Genomic DNA, 16,467 nt, shown 5'->3' on the forward strand with positions numbered 1-16,467 from the left:
AGCTTTTAAACAGGCTGGATGGCCATCTGTCGGAGGTGATTTGAATGTAATTTTCCTGCTTCTTGGCAGGGGGTTGGACTGGATGGCCCATGAGGTCCCTTCCAACTCTTTGATTCTATGATTCTATGGAAGCAAAGCGTCGAAAGGTACTTCACCCTCCACTAAGTGTCATGTGACTAGCTCCATGGAGCTACCCGCACTTTTGGCCCCAAAAGCCCATGTGGTGGCAGAAAGGCTGGCAACATGTGGCAACCCCATGTGATGGAATGGGAAAAGTTGTCAATGCACCTTTTCCTGCCTTCCATGTGTGATGAGGGGAGGAGGGAGGGCAAGTGGGGCTCCACAAGCCATCTCACCAGCATCCTTTTGCTGGCGAGATGGAACAGCCCAGCTGAGCTGTGTGACAACATCCCTGGTCTCTGTTTAAAAACTTCTAGAGAAAAAAACTTCTCCATAGTCTGAGGCAGCATATTCCACTGTTGCGCAGCTCTTAACATTAGGATGTTCTTAATGTTTAGATGAAATCTCTTTTTCTGATGTTTAAATACTTTGTTCTGTGTCCTAATCCCTGGAGCAGCAGAAAACAAGCTTACTGCATTTGAAATAAGATATCACTTGTCTAAATTCTAAAATAGGGTTTGAATTTTTAACTGTACAAAATAAAAGCATGATTCAATCCAAGTTCAACATTACAACTTCCTTTAGGTAGGTCTGAATGAGATTGTATTATTAAAACACATGATCAGTGAATATGCAGGGGCAAGTTATTCATTTTTCTTTGTAGATGCTACAAAATTTATAATCTTGATTTCACAGGATTATTAAGCACATGGGCTAGCATCGTGTTTGAGTACTAGATTAACACTCTGGAGACTGGTTTTAGAATCCCTATTCAGTTGTGGAAACTCACAAGGTGACTGGTAAAATCAAATTCTCTCAGCCTCAGAAGAAGACAAAAACAAACCCCCTTGAAACAACTTTTGCCAAGAAAACTCCATGATTCACTTTATGGTTTCTGTAAGTTGAAAACAATTTGAAGGCAACAACAACAACAAGGGGCTTCCACATATTTAGAGATGTTCCTGTTTCAGAATTTTCTCCTCACTGCTTGATAGGTACTGAAACCCTGGGGCATGAATGAAAGTAAAGACAAGGGTGCTGCACATTCTTCATTTCACATTTTGATTGCTTGTATAGATTTGCTCCCTGAATGAACCAAGTGCACAGTGAGAAATACAGATCTATACTTTTTTGAATGATCTGGAGGTAAGAATGGATCAAGATTATTTTATTATATTCATCTTCAAGAGTATAAAAGGCCTGCCAAATCAAAACAAAATCCATATAGGCCAGAATTCCATTTAAACTTTTTGTTTCCAACCCTTGAAGAACCACAATAAAAAGGAACCCAATCATCCACCCTTGCTGTTTTTCAAAAAAGTTAACAACTGACATTCAGTGCACAATGATTCTGGTCTGGAAAGTGTGTCTTACCAAACACAAGTAACTTTATCTAAGTTACATCCATTAGCTAAATTTATCCTTATGACCAGCTCCTGTGCTAACAGCTTCACACTTCCAAATTATTATGCAATAATTAGATGCAACACTTTGAATAGCAAGTTGTTATTTGAGTTGTTATGCCAGCTCCAATCCTCGTCTCCCCAGTTTTGTGACACCATTTAAAAAGATGACAAATCCTCTGTTTCAAATAGCAGATGAATGCCATGCCTGAACATAGTTTTTTAAAAAAATAACCAGTAGTTAATTTATATTATGCAAAATTAAACTACTTGAAACAAAAGGTTCTAAATCAAAAATCTTAATGGTTTGTGTCCAAAAACATGTCATCAAAGCAGCTATGAAATCCTAAAACTTAGTCCATCTCGGATGTAGGAAATATTGATTTTGTGGGACATTGCAATCAATGAAAGCTATATCTAGGATAGATGTGGCTCATTATATTTATCAGGAATCCACTCATATGATTGCTGACAAGGAGTGCTATACTGGGAAAATGATCAGATATATCAACCAGTTCATTACAGTAGCTCACAAGGAAAAAAAAATTCCTCCGAAAAGTCTAAGTACCTTTTTTTATTATCATTCCCTCAACCCATATTCATAGTCCACAATGCATTCATTTCTCAACTTAATATCTATATTGATGACTGATGAATTGGGTTTTGAGAACACTCCAAAATACAAAGAATGCTTGAAATACTTGTAACTCTGTGTTTTGATTTTTCCTTCAAATTTCTGAGCCACCCAATAATTATATACAGTTTTCTGGGAAATAAAATATGAAGCAATTTCAAATCACAAGAAAACAAGAAAAACCTAGAAAACCAAGTCAACTCAAGATAACATCAAGAAAACCAAAGTGCTTTACCAGCAGGTACCAACCAATCCCTTTGCAATGCCAAAAATAAAACTTAATGGTTTAACACCAGAACAGAAAACAAAATTGTGGCAGAGAGCAAAACAGATTTAAAGATGGGCTTAAAACTAACCTTTCAAAATGTGGCATAAGCAAAGAGGATTGGGAATCCCTGGCCCTTGAGTACTCAAACTAGTGGTCAGCTGTTACCAACAGTGCTGTAGATTTCAAAGAGGCATGGATAAAGGGCAAAAGGGAGAAATGTGCCAATAGGAAGGCATGTCAAGCAAATCCTTTTCAGGACCACCTTCAATATGGAAATCCATATCCTCATTGTGAACCACCATATAGATCCAGAATAGGTCTCCAAAGTCACTTACAAACCCATCACCAAGACTTTACTCTTGGAAAACAATCATACTCGGTCATGAACGATTAACTATAACACAAAACCCATCATTATAAAACAAAAAAGAATGTTTAAACAATATTATTGCAAACAGAAAATCAATACAACATTTCAGAAACAAGATATTAAAAAAGAAAAAATGGTATCTTAAAGATTAACCAAGTTTATTATAGAGTTATATGGTTGAGAAGTCAAAATCTCTCTTCCTTAACTGCCAAGTCCAGGATTCTATAAAATGCTGTCATGACAGTTAAAATAGAAAATAGTACTATAATTGTGTAGTGTTTCTGGGGCTATCTTCTGTGCTTCTTATTTATTTATTTATTTACTTACTTACTTCTTTATTTATGACACTTATATCCCACCCTTCTCACCCTGAAGGGGACTCAGAGCGGCTTACAAGTTATATGTACATACAAAATATTATATTATTAGCATTATTAGCATAGCATAATATTAGTATTATTCTTCATAATGTACACATTTGTCTACATTCATGGAAAACAATCTAGACAAACAAGTAAGCCTATGAGGTTTAAATGATGTTCAGACAATTTTAGCAGATAGGATAGTTGATGGTACCCTCAAAAATAGTTTTTGCAGCAGAAATTGTATTGCTTTGCCCCATCATTATCAAAAAGAATAATCAAAATACTCAGTGAAATAAATTTAAAACCATCAATTAAACAGCCAGATATTAGATTAGATGTTGCTTTTAAAACAATACGTATTGGTTAAGCAACACAAAATACGCCTGATGCACCTATTGGATTGTCTTATTTTTGCTTCTTCTTCTTTGCTAGGAGGCACTGATGTGGAAAGTTTGCTGTAAACACTTTGAGCTTTAGAAGAGTAGGGAATGAATGGTTCCTAAGAAATAAATAAAATTAAAATGAAAGCTAAAGTCATGCCCTTTTATAACACAATTCCATAATATTCTATCATTTCAGTCAAAGTTCATTAACATGGTGTTTGTTCTTCTGAACTGAATTACAAAGTGCTTTATAATGCAATTTCTTACTGATGTGGAATGGTCCCATTATAAAAGAAACCTGCCACAATCTTTTTCCCTACCAATAAACTAATATGACATCTGAGTTGGGGGTTTTGAGAAAAAAAAAAAGAAACAACCCTTTCATTTGGAAACCCATTTAATAAGTCCCAGTATAAGAAATATTATTACTAAACTGCATTTTCTTGGGCTTACAAGATTGAGAGTGAGTGCAGGATTTTATTGCCATTCAAACTGAAAACCATTTTAGAAAATGATCTATTCTATTCCCCAGGGTAAACTGTTTTCCAGTATAATCAAAGAAGGATTTTGTTAATAAAGAGTAGTCCAGAGTGCATTGTTCTTTGAACGATTACCAAAGAAAAATCAGTTTCAATTCAATTGTATACATGTCTACTAAGATGTAATACATAAATGCACTTAATGACACCATCCATGGGCAGGTACACATAGGACTGCAACCTTTTTTTATCCCCAGTCAAGATACAATTCACAGTGATCATGAAAAGCCACAGTAGTATCCTTGTTGTGATAAAACATAGACTGAATTTTTTAAAGCCTATATACTTTCATGGTTGTTGGCCATGATCTAACTCAGTGGGAATAGGCTTCAAAAATTGTTGAAACACCTTAAAACTGCCTGTGAACAAGTTTAAAAAATAACGTATTTATTGAAATGTATCCATACTGCAAATGTGTCTCATACAACGTGACTAGTCATCCCCTGAAGAAGTGGAAGCCTGGCGAATCTGAGGAAAACTGGAAATATATTCAGAAGGAAATGAAGCATAAGGGTCACATTTTATTTAACTTTCTATAAGCAAATTGTCTATGAATGCTACACATTACAGAAAAATGATTGGAAGCAGAGGTACCTCAAAAAGTGCTCCTTCTCCAGTACTATTGCTATTGCAATTCAGCTTTTTCCTTGACTAAAGCCATTCTGCCTATGGCTTGAGTCCATATGGCTACCTCTTGAAGAATGCTCATTCAATAATAGAAGTCAGAAACAGGTGGGCAAATTTTCTGTCTCAGAGATGCCATGGAAGCTACACAAGCTGATAAACATACCTCTAAAGAAAGAGGTAAACAACAAAAGCAAAAGTGGCTAGAAGTCCACTTCATGTTTTGAAGTCAAGGTAATTTTTGATGTTAAACATTGTAAGAAGAGTCTTGGAAAATATTTTAAAGGTGAATAGTCACTCTGGGAGGATTCCTGAAGAAGTAATTCACCCACTCTCTTAAAAAACAATAGGGAAAAAAAAAGAAAATCTGTGGAATATGAACATCTCAACCCAGCAAAACAGCCTTGAAAAATGGATACTTCAAACTGATTTGGCAGAGAAAGTTCTGATGAATTTTTGTTGACCATTTTAACAGGGTTTTTTTAAAAAAAAAATCATCCAGTTTCTTTCTCTATCACATTTTCCGTTCATTCTCTACTTACTTCAATTGCTGCAGAATAGAGGAGAGGTGGGGTAACAACTTATCCTTCTCCTAAATGTAGGCAAAAACAAACTCCTTTAGCCTATCCTCGCTTCTGTATTTTACCTCATTGATAACTTTTGTCTACTTGAACACACTCAAAAGTTGCTTAGCTACTCATGTCCTAGTTTTCATCTTTGAAATGTTAGTGTGTATGCTAGTGATACACCCATCTCTGGTGTTAATGGATCCATTATGACCAAGCTGAATCTATAAATCATGTTTTTCGGTTTTGCCCAACACATCTTCATTTATAATGTATCTTTTTAAAATATATATGCACTGAACCCGTATAGAGACCAGATTTTAAAATCATAAGTTTACTGACTGAATTTTCATTCATTTAGCTACACTATTGCTAGAAATTGAATTACAATGTACAGTTTTTCAACTGTTCCAGGGAGGCATTGAGTAGTTTTCCCTGAGGTACATCTCAGATGCTCAAAATGTGTCAGGAAATCTGATAACTAATTTGTTAGGAAATTCTTCTTGCCTATTATTTTCTTTGTCTTTTTTACATTTTTCTCTCTTCAAAGAAGCAACAAGCAGGGGAAACAATTTCAGCAAACAAGATAGGAACAGGGATGATATTGGCAAAAATACTGAGTTCACAAAATAACTAGTTATGGTCAAAATTTAAAATATGCATCAACAGTAGGCATAGGCCTGAATCAGTTAGAATATATATCTGAGGAAGGGATCTGCCACATTTCCTGGAAAAAAACAGCATCCTCCATTTTTTTCTTGAAAAGTTCCCTCCTCCTCCAGAGAGGGTCCTGGGAACTTGCTTTCCCAAGAGCACTTGCATAGGACAGGCATTGAAAAGTTCCTCTCAGAGCATGATGACAGTTGAAGTTTTTATCTCTGTGTGTTTCTCAGCCAACATTTTTTTTAAATGTTATTGTTAAAACTTAAAATAATTCTAGAAAATTAGTAGATTGGTAGTCATTGTTAGTAGTAGTAGTAATTGTTAATTAGTAGTAATTGTTTTAAAAATTGGTATGCCTGCAGTTGTAAACGGGGGTCTAAAACTGAGATAGGTTTTGTGCAGATAGGCCTTAAAATGGCTGAGGAGTGAGCTTTCAAAATTTCCTATTGTAGCCAATGGGCCAAATCTTTGCCGAATGAAAACTGCATTACCCCTCTTTTTTCGAGTAACTTCCCAATAAACAGAATGAGTGGTCAACTGACAATGGACCCCAAAATGGCATGCCTTTTGCCCAAATTGCACACCTCTAATCAACAGTCCAAGATTGATAGTATTATATTCACAATTTTGTTGTGCATTCACATCATGCTCGCTAAGGAGGAAGATGGAGAATGCAGTAGCTGCTGAAAGCTTTGAAGTTAGTATGGCAAAAGAATCCATTCCAAATTTTAATCTGAATTTTCAAAGGAGTTAGACAAAGTATCTCAAAATAGACTCAACACTTTTGATAGCTTCTTGAAAATTTGGACTAAAACCAGAACACATTAATCATACTAGTATAATGGAAGTCATCAGGTTCTAGTGGAAGAAAGCAACTCTCAGTTTCTTCCTCTCTCTTGCAGTTTCCTATATATGCTGAGAAGATACTATGGAGATTTGTCAGACTCTCCAGAACATTATATATTTGGTGTAATGACTGCAGCAAGAAAGTGGCATTGGCAAAGTTTGACTTTTCCCTTTTCTCCAGCAGGAGGCTCTGTTGGATGTCAGTCTGTTCCACAAATGAGGAAAGACCTCCATGTTTATAGAAACCACAATCTATAGCTAGCCTGTGATGATTTAGAAGTAGCAATAACTTTTTGAAATGTTCTAAAATGCAAACATTTAAAGCAAACAGAAGTAAGCAAATGTGCAAATTACTTATTGGGTCATGTTTCCATGGTACAGGTCTGGATCTAACAATAAAAAGTAATAAAAGCTAGATAATTTCTGACTACTGAGAAAACAAATATCAGGTATTATTATCTCTAAAGTTCAGAAAATAACCCTTTGCTTATGTACATCAATATGATATTGAATATGTACAGCAATACTGAATTAGGATGAATTATCTGTTAGACAAGTAATATTTCTTGTATTAATGAACATTCATTGGAGTGAAGTGTGCAGAGTGTACTGTTAGTGGCTGCAATTGTGGATGCTGTACCAAGGGAAGGGAATGCTGGGCAGGTGATCCAAGGGTCAGATCCTGGTCTACTAAAGGGTCTTGAAGTGTGTTGGGGAAATACAAGTATCAGGCCACATGCAACCAAACCTTTGCAAATATCCTCCAATGAAATTTAGGTAGATGATTTGGGGGCTGAAAGTTGTCTCCAGTGCATTACAACACCAACAAATATTTATCTCTGCCTTCACAGCTGCCAAACCCCAGAAACAGTCAAAGACAGCAAAAAGCAGCCCCAAACAGCACAAATCTTATGTAAAATCACACTATGTATTTTTGGCATTAATATTGAAATCTGAAATATATAAAGTAAGTCTTTACTGAAAATTGTACCAATAATGAGAGGAGTCCCTGCTAAAGTTGATATGCAAGACAATTGATCTCTTCATTCAAATTAGCCCCACAAAAGAAGCAACTGCATTCTGTGTGGATAGAGAGGAAGTTGTGGTGGATGGTGAATCCTCATCCTATAAACTGTCAAAAGCCAAAAGGCATGAGAGTAACTCCTTTTGTGCAAGAAAATATACATGCCTGTGTAATAAGCACACAATTTATAAAACAGCAGCTAAGCGGATCTAACTTCACATCATGATATAACCACCAGCAGTTATAAATAATTGAAATTCAGAACTTGTTCAAAATAGAGATGATTCTCAACCTTAATCCTTATGTAGTATGTAAAACAGATTCCTTCACACAGAGAAATGAAGAGGATGTCACAGCTAAAGAATAAGAATGATCAGCACAACGAAACTCACAGCATTTTCCCCTATCAAGCATTCTGCTGGCTCTAGAATATTTTTTGTCGTGTCAGGAGCGACTTAAAAAACTTCAAGTCGCTTCTGGTTTGAGAGAATGAGCCATCTGCAAGGACATTGCCCAGGGAACGCCCAGATGTTTTTGATGTTTTATCATCCTTGTGGGAGGCTTCTCTCGTGTCCCTGCATGAGGAGCTGAAGCTGATAGAGAGAGCTCATCCATGCTCTGCCCGGATTCAAACCTGTGACCTGTCAGTCTTCAGTCCTGCCGGCACAGGGGTTTAACCCACTGCACCAATGGGGGCTCCTGGTTCGAGAATGAATAAATATGATGATGATGATGATGATGATGATGATAATAATAATAATAAACTTTATTTATACGCCGCTACCATCTCCCCAAGGGACTCGGTGTGGCTTACATGAGGCCAAGCCCACAATACATCAATAAACAAACAAATAAAACAATCAATACAATACAAATCATATAAATCACATAAACAAAAAATAAGCAATAAACAATCAACAGTGACATACAAACATTTAAAAACCAATGGCTGGGCCAGATGTAATAGATTAAAATTAAAATAATGCTGATGTGACGTAAACATTTTCAGAGAGAAGTCAGGGGACACAGTCACTCCTAACTCAATGGTAAAGTGCATTTTGAGGACATATTGCGGAGAGTTTTCCTTATTCTGGAAAGGCACGCTGGAACAACCATGTTTTCAGGCTCCTCCTAAAGACTGCCAGAGTTGGGGCATGTCTGATGTCCCTGGGAAGTGAGTTCCAGAGTTGGGGGCCACCACCGAGAAGGCCCTCTCCCTCGTCCCCACCAATCGCAGCTGAGAAGGAGGTGGGAGCGTGAGCAGAGCCTCAGCAAATGATCGAAGAGATTGTGTGAGTTCGTACACAGAAATGTGGTCACACAGATAGGCGGGTCCCAAACCATTCAGGGCTTTGTTGGTCAGAACCTGCACCTTGAATTGGGACCAGAAAATGAAGAGCAGCCAGTGGAGCTCCTTAAACAGGAGGGTCGACCGCTCTCTGTAAGAAGCACCAGTTAGTAACCTGGCTGCCACCCGCTGTACCAATTGAAATTTCCAGGCCGTTTTCAAGGGCAGCCCCACATAGAGTGCATTACATTAATCCAATCTGGAGGTGACTAAGGCATGGACCACCCTGGCCAGATCCGACTTCACGAGGTACGGTCGCAGCTGGCACATGAGTCTTAGTTATGCAAAAGCCCTCCCGGCCACCGCCGACGCCTGAGCGTTTTAGGAAGCAAGTCTATGGCCATGAAAACCAACTGAGAAAATACACATAGTTATACAGAATTAGTCAATCTGTTATTGAAATAAGGGTATCCAAGCACAGATTTTGATAGCCTGCAACTATAATCCCCTAAAATGTGCAGATTGCTGTCACTGGACCATGTCAATACTTACATTATGATAATATATTTACAAACCAAAGCAAAAACTTTAAATACAGTATTTTATCTAAAAATTACCACTCAAAATAAAATATTTAACATACATAAAGTTCATTTTAATATCTTAATTTTAGTTTCTCTTTTCTTTACCATATATACTTCTGGAGGTGTCCTCATTTAGTAAGATCATTTCCAATTGGTTTCCAAATACCAGTATAATATATCTACCAATCCCACTCTGCAGTTCAGTAATTGTGGATTTCTAATGTGCCAGTATCCATTCACTCATTCTAAAACATTTATTTGTAATCTATACAATATATACAACTCACTGAAGGTATTCAGCCCATGTGACTTTTAGGGCAACTTTAAGACACAAGTGAAAGTTTAACCTTAATTAAAATCAACACAAGCTCCAGTAGGAACTCAATTATAAGGAAAGACCAATTCATTCATGTGCAGCACTATTTATTTTAAGCAACAGTAGGATAAGAAGAAATTTACATTTTCCCACTAATGTACACAGACTGAATTTTTGTCTGAATGTTTCTTTAACTGGGATAGGGTGATGTTGGGACATCAATTCCCCTCTCTAGTTTTAGCATATTTTTTTCAAAACTGTTTGGGGGAAAATAGATTGTTCAAAACATATATATATATATATATATAGAGAGAGAGAGAGAGAGAGAGAGAGAGAGAGAGAGAGAGCATATGTACACACACACACACACACACATTTTGTAGAAAGGGATGTTTCCACATTTTAAAACAATACATTTTTACTGTTTATTAAGTGAGATCCCAAACTACAATTCATCTTCTGGTGTAATTTTCTTTCTGGAAATGTGATAGTGTTTTGAAAAATATCTGGAAATGCAAATTATCTCTTTCTTTTTCTGTTCTTTATAAACAGGAGATAAGTTGGCAACCAACAACTCAGCCATAAAAGCACTTCCTCAAAAGCCCATTTAAGATGCAAACTTGTATCTCTTGGCAAGTTACTTTGCCATCACAATCCTACCCACTCCTCTGTCAATTGGCAAAGCACATAACATTTCAAGCTAGAGCCAAATTAGCAATATGAGATGATGGAGAGCTTTGTATTGACAGACCCTTTCCAAGATCTACTTACTAAATCAAAACAGATCTTCAGATAATTGGGAAATCACAATACATGGCTCCAAAAGGAATTGCCTGGTCTATCAAAGAACATGAATGTCAAAATGATTCATTGCTGATGGAACAGGATGGAACTAAAAATTACAACTTCTTTAAAAGCAAGAGACAGCTGAGTAAGAAGAGCTGGCAATTCATGCCACTAAGCTAACTATAGTCCTACTTTGTTCTATACTTCTTTAACCCCTGCTTTTCAATTGTACCTATAATCATCAAGCATTTTGTTTTAGATTGATTACTTCTGAAAGTCCAACCATTTAGTGACTAATCTTGTTTCACTTACTGATCCCTCAAACCTCAGAATGGGAACAGTTTCTCCAAATCCACTGATGGGGAAGTATTGCAAGAAAACAAACATAAAAGATTGTGAGAGCATTTCTCTAGAGGCCCATACAGTTAGAGGCAGATTGTTTTATTATATTCGCCAGAGACTCAGGCATTTTCAAGGTACTTAATATCCCACAAGCAGGAAGTTGTCACTTTCTTGTTTATAAGCATCAGAAAATTGGAAAAGTTGTACTGACAGCAGAAAACAGCAGAAAATGCCTACTCTCAAACAGCTCCTGCTTTGCACACAATATTAACTTTCCATCTGTAGCTACACAATGTGGTTCTGGGACAGAGAGACAGTTCTTTAGATTCAGTTTTCTGCACCTGCTAGTGGCCGAACATGCTGCACCCTTCCCAAAAATAAATATTATACCCATATCAAAAACTGTGATATTAAACATATAGAACCCAAACCATGTTTGTTATTAATCCACACTGTGATAAATATCTACATTTTTGCAACTTTGAAACATTTTTTCTGACATCCCAATGTCATTCTGTTATTCACAGATGCTCACATAAAGGGAAACACTGAAAATAGTTATTTTTCAGCTGCAAAACTCCCACAAGAATATAACTATTATTGGCTTTGATATGGTGCTTTGTTTTGTTTTATCACAAATTAAATAGTAGCAAACATCAAAGTATGTTTTATGTTCATATCTTCTGCTTCCTTATAGTGCACTGGAATCAATGAAAAAATGTTACTGCTGAACTGGGCATTAACTGGACATCGGGAACTGTTTTGCTTAATCAGAAAAAGCTTTGGGTCATTGCAGAGCTAGGAGTTTTCTTGTGATAGGCTAAGAAGATGAATAGCTTCGACTAACAAGCGAATGACCCAGAATCAAAGTCTCTTATGCATGTGAGAAAGGCAAAAGAGAGAGAATGAGAGAAAAAGGAAGAGGCAGAGACACAGAGAGGTAAAGAATATCCAGCCTGGAATCTGCTCAGGAAAAGATGCTTTCCGAACTTACAGGCATGGGAAAAGCTGGAATGAAAACCATGATTTAAATAACCACCTTAACTGCTTCTCAAACACAATGCCAAGTCAGAGAGATCTGTACTCACCTGGTGCTGCTGAGAACCAGAACAGGGAAAAGGGACAGCAAGTAATGAGGCAAGATGAATTTCATATTGTTAGCGTCTGTTGTGTTCTGCGAAGCTGGTAATCGCTCTCTTTATTCCTCTCTCTTTCTCTGTGTCTCTGTCTCTCTCTCTCTCTCTCCCTCTTCTCCGGCTACTGATGCCCAAAGTCCTCCCTCTGCAAAGAACCTGTTCTCTCGTGTGACGGTCTGTAGATCTGGGGAAAAAAGCAGACAGACCAACACACTGACTAATGAAGGCAGCTTAGAGTGGGGTTTGAGCTTCAGGAGTGATGTCACAGGCAATGGAGCTGCTGCTGCAAGCCTACTGCTTGATAGTGTGCGATTATTCAACACAGCGACTCTATTGATGTCCTCAAGGATTTGTTATTACTAGCAGTTTAAGTGGCAACTGGGGAGGGAACGGAGCACAGCGGATGTTACTTAGCTTGGAGGGTTAGGAGTGCACTTCAGTTTTGTCCTCAACATTAAATCACAGAAAAGCTATATACCCCACACCCAAAATGCATCTCTATAATTAAAGTTGTATAGCTCCACAAGCTTTGCATTTAGATCAGAGGTCAAACTTCTTTAAATTAACATACAGGTTTCAAATTAACCTCCTGCACTGTGCATAGGAAAGCTGTACTCTGCTTAGGAAGAGTGGAAAGTTATGGTACCAATTAGAAGTGCATACCTTGGCAGCATGGGAGTTGGCACTAATATGGAACTTGGCATACTCAAAGAAATAGTGAAATCTTTGTGCCACCTCTAAAAGACCTAACATGCCAGAAAGAACTCATCAGAGGCATATAAAAAGGGAGATTCAAACAATAGTTTTTTGTGCCTTGTGATCTCTATAGGTGTGTGGTTAAAACCCAAGGGTTTGCGTAAATTACTCACTTTTTAATTAGCCATTGATATTTTTTCTTCCTCACAGAGGTTAAACTTAGATGACGACTCTTATTGTCTTTTATTGGCAAACAGTTTCTGACAGAAGTGAATGTCCTGGATGTCCTTCACACCCAAGAGATATAAATAAAACTGCTCCTTGGACAATAATAGATTCTATTTTTTTTAAAAAAAATTAACAGAATTGAATGTAATTTTATGAAATGAGAACATACTGTTCTGGAAAGTGAAGATGGTTGCACAGGTCATAAGAAAGAAGAGTATATTTGCTTGAATACATAATTATTCATGCAGTAAAGGCATTGGGAAGATTTAATATGGCTTGATATATTAGAGTGACAATACACTGCAGTCAAAATCTTCCAAATTTCAAACTATGTTTCTTTTAAACCTTCAAAATATTAGGCAAGTAAATGTTTCCATACCATGAACTATAGATGTGTTAACTAGGGTGAATTCAATTTAAATGACAAAGTATTCATGCATTATAATTGTGCATAAGGGAGGTACAACTAAATGGAAATATTTGTCCAATAAACATTGAAGTAGAAAATGGAATCACTGGTCCCCTTAGTAATCAAAAGATTTACATGCCATTCAAAGTTGATGGTGTGCTGTGTATATTTGACTATTAAATTATTACTCCTTCATCTATTTCTGTTAAAGTCTGAATGGGCCCAGGCAGTGGTTCTCAGGGCCTTTCCACACATATGTATAAATTCCACATTGAACTGGATTATAAAGATCTACCTTGATATTCTGGTGGCCCACCCAGACAGTACCTTTATCCCAGGAGCTTCAGAAGCAAACAGGAAGGTGGCCAGATGCCGTTCCCTATACACACAAAAACAATTGCTACAAAAGGCAAAAAACTCGAGATATCTAGATGTGGGATATTGTGGTTTTGAGATGAATATCCACGTGTTCAAATGTCTGTATGTCCCTGCAATCAGAAATCATTGGTTTTTTTAATCTGGGTTTGTTCCTGGGTTTTAGATGTTTATTCCTAATTGGTTGGTTTCTAAAAAGAAGGTGACAGTAGGGGAGAACACAAAAAACTTTGTGTGCCAGAAACATTATGAAATGTGTGGAGGGCAAATTTTCTCTGGCCTGGACAAAGTTGTGACTCCCTAGTCAATGTTGTACATCTTTCCACAAGAAGACCAATCAGGAATAGCCATGTATAACCCAGGAACAGCACCCTGTTTTTGATGCCACAACTACACAACCAAATCTATCTGGACAGGTGGCCAGGCAGCCAGGCTCTAAAAAGTGGTCTTACCCTGTAAACCTTGTTTGTGTGGCAGAAAGGCCCAGGTCTAATGAGGTATGAGCCCTGTGGTGACTGACTACCGGGTACTCCCAGAGACTATTCCCAACACCCATCTTGCAGCTTTTAGGCTCCTGGAGCCCAAAGATGCAAAATGGCACCCACTCTCCTCCCAAAAGCCTTAACATGAAATAAAAACTTACCTGGTGGTCATGCCTCCACTCCAACAGCCCTCTTACCATGTAGAAATGGAGTGGGAGTCGAGGAGAAAAATCGCTCCTGCCTCCCCTTTTTTCCATGGCAGAGGCTTCCCACTCTAACACCCTCCCTCAAAATTGGGATTTTAAAAAATTGACTTTGATAGGCAAACTGGATTTTAATATTCTTCTTTTTTCTCTTTTTTATGATGAAGACCTTCCATTCAACTTACTCCCCAATAATGCCCCATAAGTGGGAGGGGGGGGGCAAGGTAACCTTATGTGGCAGGAAATACATAAGAAAATTATAGTCATAACAGAATTTATATAACAATGTGAGATATATATATATATATATATATATATATATATATATATCAGATGTGCTTCAAATGAAGAAAGAAGACTGGACTGTAATTCAGCCACTTAGGGTCAGGTGAAGGAGGTGTACGTAGGACTGGGGAAAGCGATAAGAGAATAAACCATGAAGATGTCATTTGGTAGTATTATATTAAACCATCACTGAGACATCAAATACCAATGCAGTTCAGCATTTCATTATTTTCATATGACTGTCTTGCCTACCAATCCTTGGTGGTTGGTGTGGACTCAAAAATATTGGGAGAGGAGGAAAATATGGAGAAGATATAACTAATCTGAATCATGCTGAGTAATTGGGACCAAATTATTAATGTATTTATATTTTCAAGGAAGTTCTCTTTGAACCTCCTTGACCTGATGCCCAACAGAGAGGGGCACACCCTGACATTCAAGCCAGTCCCAAAAAACTGGGACATTTCTTATAACTTAAAAAACCGCATAATTTTAGAACTTTAAAACAATAAAGCAGAAGAACATTCATAGAATCTTAGAATCATAGTTGGAAGAGACCACATGGACCATCTAGTCCAACCTCTGCCATGCAGAAAAAGCATAATCACCAAGACATCAAATATCAATGCAGTTCAGCATTTCATTATTTCCATCCTTGACAGATGGCCATTCAGCCTCTGTTTAAAAGTTTCCAAGGAAGGTGCTTTCACTGTACTTTGAGGCAGATAGTTCCACTGTTGAACAGCTTGTATAGTCAGGAAGTTCTTCCTAATATTCAGGTGGAATCTCATTTTCTGTCATTTGAACCCATTGCTCCTAGTCCTAGTTTCAAGGACAGCAGAAAACAAGTGTGCTCCCCCTTCCTTATGACACTCTTTCACATATTTATACATTTCTATCATGTCTCATCTCAAGCTTCCCTTCTGCAGGCTAAACATATCCAGTTCTTTAAGATGCTCCTCATAGAGCATGGTCTCCAGACTTTGATCATTTTAGTTGCCCTCCTCTGGACACCTTCCAGCTTGTCAATATTTCTTTCGAACTCTGTAGCCCAGAATTGGACACAGTATTCCAGGTGAGGTCTGACCAAAGCAGAATAGAGAGGCACTATAACTTCCCTCAATCTAGACAGTACACTTTTTTATGCAGCCTGAAATCCCATTTTTAACTGCTGCATCACACTATTGGCTCATGTTCAACTTATTGTCCACAAAGATTCCAAAATCTTTTTCACCTATACTGTTTTCAAGGTAGGCATAACCCATCCTGTATCTTTGCATTTCATTTTTTTCTGCCTAAGTGTAGGCAGAAAATATTTTAATTTAATAAACAACTAAGAAATAGAGAAAGAAGATGGAAAAACTGATTTAAACACAAGAGTAGTACACTGTTCGAAAGGTGCAGGTTGTGCTTTTAAACAGGAATTAGTATCTGAATTGCTTGGGACAAGAAGATTTAGGGATTTTTGATTTTTATTGCATTGCATTGCATTGCATTTTGGAATAACTATATTTGCATATAAGAATATAATA

General features: G+C 37.3%; 1 protein-coding gene across 2 annotated transcripts in view; it reads right to left on the reverse strand.

The window, feature by feature from the left end:
- Positions 1–12,593, reverse strand: part of LUZP2 (leucine zipper protein 2) — a 462,834-nt gene extending 450,241 nt beyond the window's left edge. The window contains exon 1 of one of the 2 annotated variants that reach the window (XM_060765877.2): positions 12,210–12,593. In XM_060765877.2, coding sequence (XP_060621860.2) covers positions 12,210–12,274 — 65 coding nt within the window. In that variant the 5' untranslated portion in view covers positions 12,275–12,593. The remainder of the gene's footprint in view (positions 1–12,209) is intronic. The other variant, XM_060765867.2, reaches the window with a different exon arrangement.
- Between the last annotated feature and the right edge of the window lie 3,874 nt (positions 12,594–16,467).

This window comes from Anolis sagrei, chromosome 1 (genome assembly GCF_037176765.1).
Source record: "Anolis sagrei isolate rAnoSag1 chromosome 1, rAnoSag1.mat, whole genome shotgun sequence".
In the NCBI taxonomy this organism is placed as follows: domain Eukaryota; kingdom Metazoa; phylum Chordata; class Lepidosauria; order Squamata; family Dactyloidae; genus Anolis; species Anolis sagrei.